Source organism: Hippocampus guttulatus, chromosome 1, assembly GCF_054856545.1.
Source record: "Hippocampus guttulatus isolate MCC_2025c chromosome 1, RoL_Hgut_1.0, whole genome shotgun sequence".
Classification (NCBI taxonomy): domain Eukaryota; kingdom Metazoa; phylum Chordata; class Actinopteri; order Syngnathiformes; family Syngnathidae; genus Hippocampus; species Hippocampus guttulatus.
Window position 1 is genome coordinate 9,165,862 of NC_141261.1, and position 16,219 is coordinate 9,182,080.

Consider the following 16,219-nt stretch of genomic DNA (forward strand, 5'->3'; position numbering starts at 1 on the left):
TACCCTTCATTTTGCCTGATATGCTCCCGTTTTTCTGATACACGCGACAACTTTGATGTTATTACTTGTTTTCTTAACATCATTGGATTATCATAAATATGTGTTGTATTGTCATTCTTGTAATGTAGACCAGTGTCACATCGCCAATCACACAGACCGCTGAAGACCTCCTTCAAGTCGGTGTCATCTTCTAATTAGAAGATGGGCTGCAAGCCTTGCAGTCACTATAAAAACAACTGATCCGCTTCCAATTGTTACCGACTGGGCTGTGTGAAACATGGAGTCCTACCGCTTCAGACTTAGTGCTGTGCTGTGTGAGTATTCACTGATGAAAAAAAAAATCTGTTTCGAATCTCTAGACTGTTTCAGGAATGAGAAGCGATGATGGGGCAGAATCAATATTAATTTGTGTTTTTGACTGTTGTCAGAAAGGTAAATTTTATTGTATGAGCAGGATTTAACCTTTCCCTCAAAATAGTTTCACCCTGATATGCACCTGTGTTTTGTCATTGACAAACCACCTTGCACGAGAGGGAAAAACGGAATGAAATAATTTGCTCTCAAAAAATGCTCATGGCCATTCTTTGAAAATAAAGATAATCTTTGTTTTCCAGTGCTGGCAACAACCTGTTTGCTCCACGCAGCAGGTGAGTGTCAAAGTTTTTGTCTAATGTGCATTGGGTAGTTCCTGTTCTTAAAAAAATAACTTGTACCAATTTTGAATCTTTGCAGTTGCTGATTATGTGGACCAAGTGACCACTTGTGATAATAATGTGTGGCAAGTCCACCGTTTATACTGCGGTAAGACTTGAGCCAGTCTGATTAAAACTGTGACTGACTTGGTTCTTTAACTTCCTAAAGATTCATGTTCAGATTAACTTTGCTCCATGTTGATTGCTGTCTGTCTTGGCGTGGCAGATCGTGGCGTAATCAATGTGACGGACTCTTTGTATGGTCGCTCAAACTCGCTGGTCTGCGCTGAGGGCAAATCTAATAAACGACTGGCCAACACAAAGTGCAGTCAGCAAGGCACCGTGGACAAAGTCAAGACGAGGTATGCATCAGGCCAGAGTTGTGAGAAACCTGTTTGTTTTGTTCAGAAATGTCGTTTTGTTTTTTAAATAATGGCCCAGATGTGTGTGTGCTGGTCATGTGACCAATGAGCACACGCATGCTGTGAAAATGGTGCTTTCATTGAGTAGAGGATTTAGCTTAAGAAAATGTATAAAAGGATCTGAAAATACCGGTACATTTCTCCCACAGGCTAGTTTTTGGAACAACTTGAAAGGGCTGATGTGTGTGTTGTTTTTTGCACGCAGTTGCAATGGCAAGAAATCATGTGAATTGGGCCTGAGTGGTTTCCGTACTCCCGATCCCTGTGTTGGCACCTTCAAATATTTGCAGACCAACTTTACCTGCCTGGAAGCAAGTATGTCTCCTATATGCTGTAAAAAATGTACAGAATTCCAGAACTAATTGACTTTACTCCGACAGTTACTGTGATAACTTGTGAGGGGTCCGTGGCACACTTGTATTGTGGTAAGAACTTTTTTTTTTTTTTTAATATATTTTGGTAGCAGCAGTTTGTATTGCGCTCCGTGTAACGGGCTAATGTTTATTTTGTTTTTGTTTTTTCTAGAGGGCCTAGTAAATGCCAATACTGAATAGAATTATTGTTCATGAAAATTAGGCCAAACCTGCCTGATGATATTGATAATGCTTGACAAAAATGGCATGTTCAACAGATGTGTGGCCACACAGCAAAATGGCTTGCATCATTAAACATCATAGATATGGTTACGCATTACCTTTGATTGGTGCCGTTTAGCCTGTTCCACTCTAGTTTTATTTAATTCTTGAACTAAGACTTTGGAAACGACAGTACCAAAGGGGCTTTTGAGCTGGCTGGACACTCTGTCTGTTAACTTCAGAGCATCTCAATCAAGATTCAAGTGACAGATTTTATTGTACAATCAACTCTCCATTCCCACCACAAACATTCTTTCCCCTCATCTCAACGGCAGGTATGGGACGTGTTATTGCCATCTATGGGGCAGACTATGGACGCCGCGACAAGACCACATGCTCATACAGAAGGGCCCCTCATGGGCTAAAAAACATCACATGTCTGCACCCAACTCCCCTTGTTGCCCAAATGTACAGTAGCATAAACTTTTCCCCCCCTCTCCCATTTCTGAAACTAAACCCCTTTTCCTTATTCATAGGTGCAACGGGAAATTCAGCTGTTCCGTCACAGCCAGCAATGCAGTGTTCACAGACCCATGTATAGGCACCTACAAGTACTTGGAGATTTCCTACGCCTGTAAACGTAAGTAGGTGGTAGCCTATTTGGCACCTTGAGGTCATCTCTGTAGTATTTTAGCTGCATTCAAGAGGGGCCAATGTTGTGACTATTAAAATGGCTTCCCATTAAAGGCCAGCCTTCAAACGATGTGTAGGGGCTTTTAAGCTGACAGTATTCCTTTTTTTTAAGCTAATTGTGTTATGTATCGCAGCATTCATTAAACTTCAGCTTGCACTGACTTTTCTCTCTACAGCTCCTAAGGTGAGTCACCAGGGTGTACTGCAATTTGGTGTGGATTCCATTTGAGTGTCTGCCATTGCAACATGCTGCATGTTGAACTCTCTGTACTTGTATTCATGTGAAAATAAAACATTGTTTCAAAATGATGCCTCAAGGTTTGGTGGAGACAATTTGCTGTATTAGCCTGTGTGCACTAGAATGTACACTACACCAACAGACAAATACTTAACTTTTTAGTCAAATACTTATCAAGTTGGGCTCACATTTAATTCATGACCAGCTATGTGTGCCCTGTGATTGGCTAGCAACCAGTTCAGGGTGTACCCCGCCTATTGACAGAGAATAGGTGGGTGCAGTGTCAAACCCTGAGGTGTCTCGACTTGAACTTCAGTGGTTGACTTTTCACAGAAAAGTGACGGACTAAAGCATGTGCAGGCATGCTTCCATTGAGGATATTATACAATGTTTTAAAAAAAATGCTTAAGGATGTTTGACATGTTGGCCAAAAATTGAAATGGAAGACTTTCAAATGGACCTGACCCCACTTTCAGTTAAACTGCAATAAGCACTTGTAGGTACTGTCAGATCTATGTCCCCCTAAGCAAAAAAGGCTCTCAATGGGAATTTTTATCTTGTCTGGAGAAAATAAAGACCTGAATGGCACCGAATTCCAAGGAAAAGACAGTGGTAGCATTTGGTCCCAGTAGCCCTTGTACATCCCATCCTGTAGACTTGAGCCCTCAAACTTGGGTCTTAAACTGGACTGGCAAATTGGTGCTGTTGTTCAATCCAGCGTCTTTCACCCGAGGCAGCGAGCTAAAGCCTGCCCTTAAGAGCACTTTGAAACAGTAAGCATGCCTTCATCACATCCCAGCTGGTGACTGTAATGCACTTTGGAGTCAACCAATCCTCCAATAAACGTCTCCAATTGGTCCAGAATGCTGCTGCTCGCCTCTTGACTGGTAAGAGGGAGCACATAACTCCTGCTCTGGCATCTCTTCACTGTCTCCCGATACATCTTTCTTTTTAAAGATCCTATGTTTTCAAATCTTTAAATGGCCTGGCTGCACCTTACCTCTCTGAACTTCTCAACCCCAACACACCTGCCCGGTGCCTCATGTCTGTGGACCAGACAGAGGTACCAAGAACTAAGCGACGACTCTGACGGGATCAAGCCTTTTCTGTTGCTGGTCCCTCTCTTTGGAATGGCCTCCCACTGAACGTTCGGCAAGACCCCTCGCTGCCCATGTTTAAAACTCATCTCAGAACTCATTCATATTCTTTGGCTTTTGACTCGATTTTAGTTTGTTTTTGTGCTCTTAGTTTTGTATATACCTTTGCTCCATGTCCAGCATTTTGTATACAACGGTGGCCATTTTAAAGTGCTCAATACGAGTCGAGTATTTCTTCAGTTCAGTTTTTGTTGCATTTTGGGGTCTGGAATAGATTTATTGCATTTTCATTTATTTCAGCCACAAATGTTCAACTTACATTGAGTTAAAGCAAATTCAGGTGCCATTGTATTACTAATCCAAAAGAGACCCTGAAACCTCAGATTGACAGATTTGCTCTTTGTTTAAATTAACAGGTTTCTCAAATTTTAATTTTGAGATTAATGGGAAAATGTACAAAATATTTCAAGGGCATACCATTGTTGAAAATACTTTCCATTACACAATAGCTGCACATGCAAAGTTGTGAGCCCAACTTGACAACCATTTTAAATTAAAAGTGAAATATTTATTGGTGCGTGCCTTTAAGTTCACACAGGCTAATACAGCAAATAGTCTCCAAACCTTGAGGCATCATTTTGAAACAATTTTATTTTCAATTTAATAAGTGTTAAACATCAGCACATTGCAACGACAGATGTTCGAATGGAATCAACAAATAGTCATTTAGAGGAGATCCTGGTGATGAGCCTCAGGAGCTGTGGAGAGAAAGAAAAGTCAGTGCAAGCTCAAGTCTGAACGACGTAGCCTATTTAAATATTCACATTACATTGACCACTTTTGAATGCAGCTAAAATACAATCATGAATTTTGTACAATAGCAATAACCTTCAGGTGCCCGATTGGCAACCACCTACTTACATTTACAGGCGTAGGAAATCTCCAAGTACTTGTAGGTGCCTTTACATGGGTCTGTGAACACTGCATTGCTGGCTGTGACTGAACAGCTGAATTTCCCATTGCACCTATAAATGAGGGAAAGGGGCTTAACTTCAGGAACAGGGGAGAGGAGGAAAAAAAATTGTGCTACTGTACATTTGGGCAACAAGGGCAGTTGGCTGCAGGCATGTGACGTTTTTTAGCTCACGAGGGGCCCTTCTGTATGAGCATGTGGTCTGGTCGCGGCGTCCGTAGTCTGCACCATAGATGGTAATAACGTGTCCCATACCTGCCGTTGAGATGAAGGGAACGAATGTTGGTGATGGAAATGGAGTTTACATCAATTTTATTTTAAGGGCTTTTATTGCTTAACTACTTTAATCTTGATTTGACATATCCAGAATCAATGCGCTCTGGATTTAATGGACACAAAGTGTCCAGCCAAAAGCCCCTTTGGTACTGTGGTTCTCAAAGTCTTTTGGTTCCAGAACAGAAAAACTGAAGTGGAACAGGCTAAACGTGCCAGTCATATTGGCAAGGGTAAATAACATGGTAGCCATATTTGTGCCATTAACGACGACAAGCATAGCCATATCTAGCGCGGTTTAATGGCACAAGTGTTTTTGGTGTGTGTAGACATCTGTTGAACATGCCATTTGCCAAACATTACCCACGTCAGATAATGGCTCATGAGAGCATCTAAGGGCATGCCATTTACGAAATGGGGCAAGTATGGCTCCATTTTCCATTTATAATAACCCCAAAACGACAACAAAAAAAAGACCAATTAGTTCCGCTGAAGTTTTACTCTCCAAAAAAAAAAAGTTCTTACCACAATACAAGTATGCCACGGACCCCTCACAAGTCACCACAGTAACTATGGAGGTAAAGGCAAGATCAGTTGTGGAACTCTGTACAGTCTTTCAAGCATGTAGGAGACATACTTGCTTCCAGGCAGGTAAAGTTGGTCTGCAAATATTTGAAGGTGCCAACACAGGGATCAGGAGTGCGGAAAGCATGCAAGCCCAATTCACATGATTTCTTGCCATTGCACCTGCGCAGAAAACAAAACAAAACCCCCCCACATCAACCCTTTCAATTTGTTACAAAAATTAGCCTGGGGAGAAATGAGATTTCAGATCTCGTTTATTATTATCTCTCATTCAACTAAAGCATTATTTTCCCACCACACTTGTGCTCATTGGTCGTACGAAAAGCACACTTCGCTGGGGACAATTAAAAAAAAAAAAAAGATACATTTATCTGAACAAAACAAGCTTCTCACAACTCTGGGCCCGATGCATACCTCGTCTTGACTTTGTCCATGGTGCCTTGCTGATTGCACGTTGTGTTGGCCAGCCGTTTATTAGATTTGCCCTCAGCACAGACCAGAGAGTTTGAGCGACCATACAAAGAGTCCGTCACATTGATTACACCACGATCTGTCACACCAAGACAGCAATCAACATGGAGCAAAGTTAACCTGAACTTTGACTCTTTAGGAAGTCCGAGAAGTTTAAGTGAGCAAAGATTTTAATCAGACTGGCTCAAGTCATACCGCAGTACAAGCGATGGACTTGCCACACATTATTATCACAGGTGGTCACTCGGTCCACAGAATCAGAAACTGCAAAGATTCAAAATTGATATGATTTTATTTTTTTTAAACTGGAACTACACAATGCATATTGCACATATACTTTGACAGTCACCTGCTGTAAGGAGCAAACCGGTTGCTGCCAGCACTGGAAAACAAACATTTTAGTCAAAGAACAGCCGTGGACATTTTTTAGAGCAAATCAATTCATTCTGGTTTTCCCTCTAATGCAAGGTGGTTTGTCAATGACACAACAGAGGGGCACATCAGTGTGAAACAATTTGAGAGGAAAGTTAAATCCTGTGCTTATACCATCCAATTAAATTCACCTCTGAGTACAACAGTCAAAAACACACATTAATATTGATTCTGCCCCATCATCGCTTCTCATTCCTGAAACAGTCTATAGATTCGAAACAGATATATATTTTTTTTCATCGGTGAATACTCACGCAGCACAGCATTAAGTCTGAAGCAGTAGGACTCCATGTTTCACACAGCCCAGTCGGTAACAATTGGAAGCGGATCAGTTGTTTTTATAGTGACTGCAAGGCTTGCAGCCCATCTTCTAATTAGAAGCCCCGCCTCTGACACCGACTTGAAGGAGGTCTTCAGCGGTCTGTGTGATTGGCGATGTGACACTGGTCTACATTACAAGAATGACAATACAACACGGGCGGCCCGGTAGTCCAGTGGTTAGCACGTTGGCTTCACAGTGCAGAGGTACTGTGTTCAATTCCAGCTCCGGCCTCCCTGTGTGGAGTTTGCATGTTCTCCCCGGGCCTGCGTGGGTTTTCTCCGGGTGCTCCGGTTTCCTCCCACATTCCAAAAACATGCATGGCAGGCTGATTGGACGCTCTAAATTGTCCCTAGGTGTGAGTGTGGGCGTGAATGGTGTTTCGTCTCTGTGTGCCCTGCGATTGGCTGGCAACTGATTCAGGGTGTCCCCGCCTACTGCCCGAAGACGGCTGGGATAGGCTCCAGCACCCCCCGCGACCCTAGTGAGGATCAAGCGGTTCGGAAAATGGATGGATGGATGGACAATACAACACATATTTATGATATCCAATGATGTTAAGAAAACAAGTAATAACATCAAAGTTGTCGCGTGTATCAGAAAAACGGGAGCATATCAGGCAAAATGAAGGGTACCATTGTCTTCGGTGCGAAAAACTGATCTCGAAAATTCTTGTCATTCTCGTAATGTTGACCAGTGTTACGTAGCCAATTACACAGTTGGTGTCGGAGGCGGGGCTTCTAATTAGAAGATGGGCTGCAAGCCTTGCAGTCACTATAAAGACAAGTGATCCGCTTCCAATTGTTACCGACTGGGCTGTGTGAAACATGGAGTCCTACTGCTTCAGACTTAGTGCTGTGCTGCGTGAGTATTCACTGATGAAAAAAAAAAAAAAAATCTGTTTCGAATCTATAGACTGTTTCAGGAATGAGAAGCGATGATGGGGCAGAATCAATATTAATTTGTGTTTTTGACTGTTGTCAGAAAGGTAAATTTTATTGTATGAGCAGGATTTAACCTTTCCCTCAAAATAGTTTCACCCTGATATGCACCTGTGTTTTGTCATTGACAAACCACCTTGCACTTGAGGGAAAACCAGAATGAAATGATTTGCTCTCAAAAAATGCCCATGGCTGTTCTCTGTATAAGATTGTTTGTTTGTTTTCCAGTGCTGGCAGCAACTTGTTTGCTCCACACAGCAGGTGAGTGTCAATGTTTATGTTCACCATGCATTGGGTAGTTCCTGTTTCTTAAAAAGAAATCATATCAATTTTTAATCTTTGCAGTTGCTGATTCTGTGGACCGAGTGACCACCTGTGATAATAATGTGTGGCAAGTCCATCGCTTACACTGCGGTAAGACTTGATCTTATTAAAACCTTCACTGACTTCCGAAAGGGAATCATTTCAAGATTCATGTTCAGATTAACTTTGCTCTACGTTGATTGCTGTCTGTCTTGGCGTGACAGATCATGGCGTAATCGATGTGGTGGACTCTTTGTATGGTCGCTCAAACTCTCTGGTCTGCGCTGAGGGCAAATCTGATAAAGTACTGGCCAACACAAAATGCAGTCAGCGAGGCACCCTGGACAAAGTCAAGACGAGGTATGCATCGGGCCAGAGTTGTGAGAAACTTGTCGTTCAGATAAATGTCACTTTTTTTATTCTTTTATTTTTTTAAATTGAGTAAAAGGTATATTGTCCACAGATGAGAGTGTTGGTCATGTGACCAATGAGCAGAAGCATGGTGGGGAAAATGGTGCTTTCATTGGAGGAGTAGAGGATTTAGATAATGTATAGGGGACTCTGAAATCTTGTTTTCGCCCCAGGATAATTTTTGCATCAACTTGAAAGGGCTGATGTGTTTTGTGCACAGTTGCAATGGCAAGAAATCATGTGAATTGGGCTTGCGTGCTTTCCGCACTCCTGATCCCTGTGTTGGCACCTCCAAATATTTGCAGACCAACTTTACCTGCCAGGAAGCAAGTATGTCTCCTACATGCTGTAAAGAATGTACAGAACTCCATAACTAATATTGCATTTACTCCGACAGTGACTGTGGTGACTTGTGAGGGCTCCGTGGCACACTTGTATTGTGGTAAGAACTTTTTAAATTGGTTTGGAAGCAGAATTTTATATGGTGCAGTGTAACTAATAGGTCTCATTTTGTAAATGCTGGTACGATGCAGAATTGTCAATGCAAATATCGCCAAACTTGCCCCATTTTGTTCATAGCATGCGGTTGGTTGCTCTCATGAGCATTATCTGACGTGGATAATGTTTGACAAAAATGGCACGTTCAACAGATGTGTACAAAATGGCTTGCGCTGTTAAACCGTGATGGATATGGCTTTGCTTGTCATCATTAATGGCACCAACATGGCTGCCATGTTACTTAACCCTGCCAATATGGCTGCCACATTGGCACGTTTAGCCTGTTCCACTCTAGTTTTTCTATTCTGGAACTAAAACGATTTTGAAAACTACAGTACCAAAGGGGCTTTTGAGCTGGCCGGACACTTTATGTCCATTAAATCCAGAGCCCACTATTCCGTATGTCAATTCAAGATTAAAGTGGCTTTGCAATAAAATCAATGTAAATTATACATTTCCGTCACAAACATTCTTTCCCCTCATCCCAACGGCAGGTTTGGGACACGTTATCATCATCTATGGTGCAGGCTACGGACGCCGCGACCAGACCACATGCTCATACAGAAGGGCCCCTCATGAGCTAAAAAACGTCAAATGCATGCAGCCAACTACCCTTGTTGCCCAAATGTACAGTAGCACTTTTTTTTTCTCTCCCCTTCCCTGAAATTAAGCCCCTTTTCCCTCATTCACAGGTGCAACGGGAGATTCAGCTGTTCAGTCACAGCCAGCAATGCAGTGTTCAAAGATCCATGTAAAGGCACCTACAAGTACTTGGAGATTTCCTACGCCTGTAAACGCAAGTAGGTGGTTGCCTATTTGGCGTCATCTCTTTAGTATAAAATTCTTGATTGTATTTTAGCTGCATTCGAGAGTGGTCAATGTTGTAATTTGAATATTAAAATGGCTACCCTTTAAAGGCCGGCCTTCAAACTGTGAGGCTTTTTCAGCTGACGGTATTAAGTTTATTTATTTTTAACTGTCAAATCTCAAAGCATTTAATGGACTTGAGCTTGCACTGACTTTTCTTTCTCTCCCCAGCTCCTGAGGCTCATCACCAGGATGTCTTCTAAACGGTACTGCCATTTGGTGTGGATTCCATTCGAGCGTCTGTCGTTGCAACATGCTGTACATTGAACTCGTTGCACTTGTATTAAAGTGAAAATAAAACATTGTTTCAAAATTATGCCTCAATGTTTGGAGACAATTTGCTATATTGGCCTATGCAAACTATAAGGCATGCACCAATAACCCCCCCCCCCCCCCAATTTAAAGCCTTTGAGCTTGCACATATCTGTCCATCTAATGAAGTTAGAGGGTCTAAATTGGTTTCATAATACCTCATGCAAACCAGTCCAGTGCTGTGGCCATTCTACTCGCTAATGCTCCTAACTTGGGTGGATATAGACACTGTATTTCAACTCTACAAAACTTTTGTGTGGAGCGGAAAAGTGGTGTGAAGAGTAGAACTGGATTGCATAAGAGGGGTTGTGCCAACTTTCAGTGTGCTTGCCTTGGTTGGCAATGTGTTGCAATCAAGTGTGCCTTGCTTCCAAAAATCTTTATTCAGGCATCATTAAAACTTTTTTTTTTCATGCAATTAGTCATGTTTTATCTGGCACAGACCTAATCTGCCTATTGCAAATACAGAAAGAAATGGACTTAACACACTGACAGTGTTGGTACTGCCTGTTTACAAAGTTGAACTACTGGTCTTTGTGGTCTCGGGATCTGCAAAAACAAAAAATAGTTAATGTAGGCAAGCTATGTTCAAAAATGTGTATTTTCTGTTTCTCTGACTTGATAGATGAAAACAATTGTTTTAAGACCCTTTAAGAATTATTTCCCTCAAATGACCCTCAAAATTCTTTAACCCTCCCCATTTTTAAAGCACATTTGAAACATTTCAAAATATTTCATACGTGTCCGCTTTTAACTACAACTAGAAAAATGTCTTCACATTTCAATAAAGGTTTTGCTCTGAGAGTTGAATCATATTGAATGCACTTGTAAATAAAACAGATCAATATAGCACTGTTTTATGCTCCTACACCAAAAAAATGAATAAAAAATAGTCGTGATTACTTACAGACACATGTGTAAGCAACCTCCAAGTACTTGTATGTGCCGCCACAGGGATCCCCAAACACATTGTTCCTGGCTGCAACTGTACAGCTGTTTTCCCCATTGCACCTATGGATGCAGAAGAAACGGCCTCATTACTGTGCTGAAAGTTGTACTACGATATCATTGAAGTCATTGAATCATGTCCAAACTGTCATTTTTCAGGAGGGTGGGGGCTTTGATAGACTAGTTCAGTCTAATTCTGGCCGTCATGTGGCTTTTCACGTGACTGCCAACTGCCACATGTGCGAAACAGTGTACTTCCTTTTACTGTATCTCAAAGGTCACCCCGGGGTCAACTTTGGATAAGCGGTGAGGGTACACCCTCAACTCGTTGCCAGTCAACCACAGGGAACATAGCACAAAGAAAGATCCGCATGACGGACAAGTCATCTTCAATTAATCTAAAGTGGAAATAAACTGGGGTGCCCAGAAAAACAATGAGGCTAATAAGCAAACGCCACACAGGAAGGCCCGAGCAGAAATTCTTGACCATGAGCCAGACAGAATCAAAAAATGTGTGCCATCGTACCTGCTAGCGACAAGCTCAGTTGGGCGCAGGCAGTCGACATTTTGTATCTGACTCTCAGGCCTTTTGTATATGCACGTGGTCCGGTCGCGGCGTCCATAGTCAGCACCGTAGACGGAAATAACTTGTCCTACATCTGGCATCAAGGTGAGAGAAAGAAGGTTGTTGATGGAAATGCGGGTTCTCAAAATACAAAAAAAAATAAAAAATTCAACATCAACAACAGTAAACACTCTATTAAAAAAATCATCTATTGTGCGTCATCGTGTCCTGGAATTGATCTTGGAAAAAGAAAAGCTTTCTCTCACCGCAAAACAAATGTGCCAAAGACTCCTCACATGCCACCACGGTAACTGTTTAAACGAAAAACATTCGATATAAAATGAGATGCATTTTTGACGTCACACTATTTCACAGTGGCGACCTACTTGCAGGCAAGCAGGTGAAATTGGTCTGCAAATATTTAAAGGTGCCATCACAGGGATCAGGATTGCGGAAAGCATCCGTGTTCACGACGCATGTTTTTTTGCCATTGCACCTGTAAACATAGCAATTAAAGCATGAGTCAGCAGAAACCCCCCCCCCCCCCCCCCACAAAGGAAGTCCCAATATAGTTTCCCTTTCGTAATAACATTTAATACAGTATATGTGATTATATTTTTTAATAAGTATCACGAAAGCAAGTAATATAGCACCACATACACACCCACCATTATTTTTGGCACGACTGGTTAAGATGTGTTCTTGAATTCTTTTACATCAAATCATGGGTGCCAGAATTATGAGCACCCCTAATGTTAATACTTTGTACAACCCCCTTTTACCACCAGAACAGCACCTAATCTTCTGCTATCATGTTTCACAAGATGCAAAGAGAATATAGAAAGAGGGATTTTCGACCATCTCTCCGAATCATCCGGTGACCTCGGTCCTCTCCTCTCCACGCCCCTTTTTAGCCCCCTCTAACAGGCTTTCAATGGGATTAAGGTGTGCGGACCGAGATGGCCATGGGAGGAGCTTGACTCCATGTCTGACCAATCATGTCTTCAATTTTTAATATGAGAGGTTGTTTCTGCAATAGAATTTATTTTAACGTAAGTCTTTTAACCCATCGTAATCAGGGGTGCCAAGAATTATGGAGGGCACTGTATTCTGTACCTCCTTGGCAAGCGTAAAAGGGTTCTTCTATGTTATAAAATCACAAATCTAATATAATCTCCAATCTCCAAAATAAATAACCACAGCTGCAACAAAGCACTGTCAATAAATAATCACAAATCAAATCACAATTCCAATACTATAATTACAATTAGAATAAAGATAACAAAACTACTATGACTAAGATTACAAGTGTTGTACTGTAGTCAAGACCACAAAAACCAAAACCAGGACATTAACGAGACCAAGTGTGTGTGTGTGTGTTTTATATATATATATATATATATATGATTTTTCTTAGATATCTTTTATATATATATATATATATATAAAAGATATCTAAGAAAAATCATCCCAAAAAAGTGAACAAAATTAAGCAATTTTTTTTTCGTTATGCATGGAACAAAAGCAAATTCTACAAAAGCAAATTCTGCTGTTTTTGAACTAAAGATGGCAAGGCACTGCAGGCGACACCAGGAAGGTAAAACACAATCATGAAATCACACATTGTGATTTTTTAAATTGGTATTTGAACAAAAACTTCAACCAGATGGGTGAACAAGTAAGCAAAAGCAACAATAACCAATAATAAATGCCAATGTGTGTTTTTAAAATGGTGTCGTTTTTTTTTTTTTTTTTGCATTTCCAAAATATTGAAAAATGACTTTAGCAATTATGCTTTGTGGATGAAGATATGATTTGTGTGTGCTCAACAAAGATGTTTGTGTCACACAGTAACTCACCGGTTAAACAAGCATGTTCATTTTACGAATGACACTTGAAACTTAAGTACGATGGATACCTTGAGCTGAGTTCGTCCGTGGTGCCTTGCCTTTCGCACTGCGTATTCGCCAGCTGCTGTGGGGGTCTGCCATCACTGCACACCAGCGAGCTTGAACGACCATATAAAGCCTGCTGCACATTGATGACTCCATAATCTGTCACATGACAAGAGAGACGGCAATCATCCTGGAACTAGGCGGAACTATACAGCTCTGCACTCAAAATGATCAACACCCATTGGAAATGATGTCCAACGTGGTATTACGCTCTGACAATTTACCGCAGTTTAGGCGATGGACAACAAATCTGTCCGAGTCACAGGTGGTCATTTGCTCTGCGGAAACAACTGTGGAATCCAAAATGAATGTATGAAAAAGTTTGTTCAGGAGAGAAGAACATATATTGTAGATGTTGGACATGAACTTAGAGAGTCACCTTCTGCGATGAGAAAACACATCGCTGCCAGCACTGGGAAAACAAATATCAGTACTTTAGATACAGTAGATATCAAGATGCTGAATAGAAAGCAAAACCACTCTGTCTCTGGTGTGGCTCCCAACACAACCTTAGCAGAGAGTTGATTGTTGCACTTAATTTCTCTCGAATACCACTCTTTCTGCGAGCCTTTTTAAAGTTACAAAATAAGTTTTGAAGATGGATACCAGCTAGCTAGCCAGCTAGCTAGCAATCTAGTAGGTATCCATAGCTAGCTAAGTAGCTAGAATCTAGCTAGCTAGAGAGATAGCTAGATAGATATAAAGAGACAGAAAGATATCTTTTTTTATTACCCTGAAGAGCAAGCAATCAACAAATCCACTATTATTTCAAATCAACAATTTTGAGAGCAACTCCCAAAGTTTTTTTTTCCTTTCTTGAAGGCACCAACTGACTTGGAACAGATTTATGTCAAAAGTCAATACTCACACAGTGCTGAGCTGAGTTTGAAGCAGGATGGCATGTTTCACCCGATCTGGTGTGAAGCGCTAACAATGATCACTTGTAAATCAGAATGACTGCGAGGCTTGCACCCAAACTGCTATGACAAAAGGGCTACAGAGCTATCCTTTTTTTTAATGAACTAGATTGCTTCATGTCCTCAAACTCCACCACAATTAAGGGGAAGAACCCGAAATGCACCGTATGCAGGAAAAGAATGTTGAACAACACGTTACATTGTGATATTATGGGACGAGTATCTGAACAAATTTCGTAACTCTGGAAGGGCACAGTCTTACTCAAGGGAATATTGCGGAAAGATCTTGTTTCAGCAAGTGGCATGCGTTTTTACTGGAACCGCAGATGGTATCAGACCAAGTCTTATTCATTGCATGGGCTGTTTATTTCAACTGTGAAAGTTGGTAATCATCTTCAATAATCTGCAAGGAACAATCACATTGTGCATTGTGTGTTTTCATTACATGGGCACAAGGATATATGCCCGTGTACCACTTGCTGTTTTAATTCCGTGTTTTATTTCTATCGTGAGAGATACTTCGATGTTTTCATTTCTCTTTATTTTCTTTGAAACCTTTATTCTGAAAGAAATCTCAAACAAATATGCATTACCTTTGTTGTATTACTATATCAATGTAAATAAATCAAAAGACACACCCCAGAAGTTCTTGACATGTGCGGTTCAGATGGCAGCAGTTGTGATAAGCTGATGCTTCAACAACCGAAACAAACAGACAACATACCAAATGCTAACAAGGAGACAATGTAACCTCTCTCAGATGCAAATGTTTGTAAAGGTTTGTATTGTTTGTAAAACGGACAAGGCCACTCCAAAAATTTACATTATTATTTTTTAATCTATTTAGAAGTTGACTTGCTGGTGTTTTGTGAACCATTGCCTGGAGCCTGCTCCAAGTGCGCTTCCGTTTGTGGTTGCAAATATTCTCCGTCAGCATTCTATGCTAAAGGGCATAATTCATGGTTCCATAAATCACAGGAAATGATCCAGGGCCTGAATAAGCAAAGCAGTCATGACTTAGTCCATGAATTGGGAATGTCTCCATTGCGAGACTAATAAAGGTTTTCTTATCTTATCTTATCTTATCACACAACCACCATGTTTGACTGTTAGCATGATGTTGTTGTTTTTCTGAAATGCTGTGTGACATTCATGCCAGTTGGAATGAGAGACACACCTTACACAACATTCAGCTTTTGTCTTGTCAGTACACAGAATAATTCAGTTTTTTTTTTCAAAAGGTGAGTCTCTATGTTGCTTTTGTTCAACAGTACTTTTGAATAATTACCTTAAAAGAGGCAAGGGAGACCTACGGTTCTTTGTTTTCCTTTCCAACACTGTGCTCTTGGTCTAAATTCTGTAAATCATCCAGTCTTGCGAAAGGTTCACCACTGTTCCGTGATTTTACTATTCGTGGATAATGGCTCTCATTGTCATTTGCTTGAGTCTTAAAGCTTTAGGAATGGCTTTGTAACCTTTTTCAGACTAATAGTTGTCACTTACTAAATTTCTCCTACGTTCTTGAATTTCTTTTGATCGTTTCTTTTTTTTAAGCTTTTGGTGGATCTTTTAGCCCACTTCATTATGTCAGGCAAGTTCTATTTGGGTGATTTATTGATTGATTAGGTCTGGAGGTAAGCATGCTTGAGTGCGTTCAGTAAAAAGGAATTCACCTTTCGAAAATAATTCAGTAGCCACCGTTAGTTCATAATTTAACACCAACTTCATTTTC

General features: G+C 40.9%; 4 protein-coding genes across 4 annotated transcripts; 2 read left to right on the forward strand and 2 right to left on the reverse strand.

Annotated features, from left to right (window-relative positions):
* Positions 1–277: 277 nt before the first annotated feature.
* Positions 278–2,611, forward strand: LOC147210290 (L-rhamnose-binding lectin SML-like). The gene is made up of 9 exons (XM_086108031.1): positions 278–314; positions 615–647; positions 733–801; positions 919–1,054; positions 1,320–1,429; positions 1,495–1,539; positions 2,025–2,157; positions 2,226–2,329; positions 2,559–2,611. Exons 1-9 carry the CDS (start codon positions 278–280, stop codon positions 2,609–2,611), a joined length of 720 nt encoding a protein of 239 aa, XP_085964157.1.
* Positions 2,612–4,350: 1,739 nt separating this feature from the next.
* LOC147210291 (L-rhamnose-binding lectin SML-like) lies at positions 4,351–6,742 on the reverse strand. Its single transcript, XM_086108020.1, has 9 exons — positions 6,706–6,742; positions 6,369–6,401; positions 6,215–6,283; positions 5,963–6,098; positions 5,601–5,710; positions 5,489–5,533; positions 4,813–4,945; positions 4,639–4,742; positions 4,351–4,475 (listed from the first exon to the last, which is right to left on the reverse strand). Exons 1-9 carry the CDS (start codon positions 6,740–6,742, stop codon positions 4,444–4,446), a joined length of 699 nt encoding a protein of 232 aa, XP_085964146.1. The 3' UTR covers positions 4,351–4,443.
* Positions 6,743–7,864: 1,122 nt separating this feature from the next.
* Positions 7,865–10,103, forward strand: LOC147210292 (L-rhamnose-binding lectin SML-like). Its single transcript, XM_086107965.1, has 8 exons — positions 7,865–7,972; positions 8,057–8,125; positions 8,239–8,374; positions 8,646–8,755; positions 8,823–8,867; positions 9,418–9,550; positions 9,616–9,723; positions 9,962–10,103. Exons 1-8 carry the CDS (start codon positions 7,876–7,878, stop codon positions 9,966–9,968), a joined length of 705 nt encoding a protein of 234 aa, XP_085964091.1. The 5' UTR covers positions 7,865–7,875; the 3' UTR covers positions 9,969–10,103.
* A 363-nt stretch (positions 10,104–10,466) lies between these two features.
* Positions 10,467–14,598, reverse strand: LOC147210293 (L-rhamnose-binding lectin SML-like). The gene is made up of 9 exons (XM_086107976.1): positions 14,439–14,598; positions 13,950–13,982; positions 13,795–13,860; positions 13,534–13,669; positions 12,002–12,111; positions 11,882–11,926; positions 11,577–11,709; positions 11,010–11,113; positions 10,467–10,651 (listed from the first exon to the last, which is right to left on the reverse strand). Exons 1-9 carry the CDS (start codon positions 14,470–14,472, stop codon positions 10,614–10,616), a joined length of 699 nt encoding a protein of 232 aa, XP_085964102.1. The 5' UTR covers positions 14,473–14,598; the 3' UTR covers positions 10,467–10,613.
* Between the last annotated feature and the right edge of the window lie 1,621 nt (positions 14,599–16,219).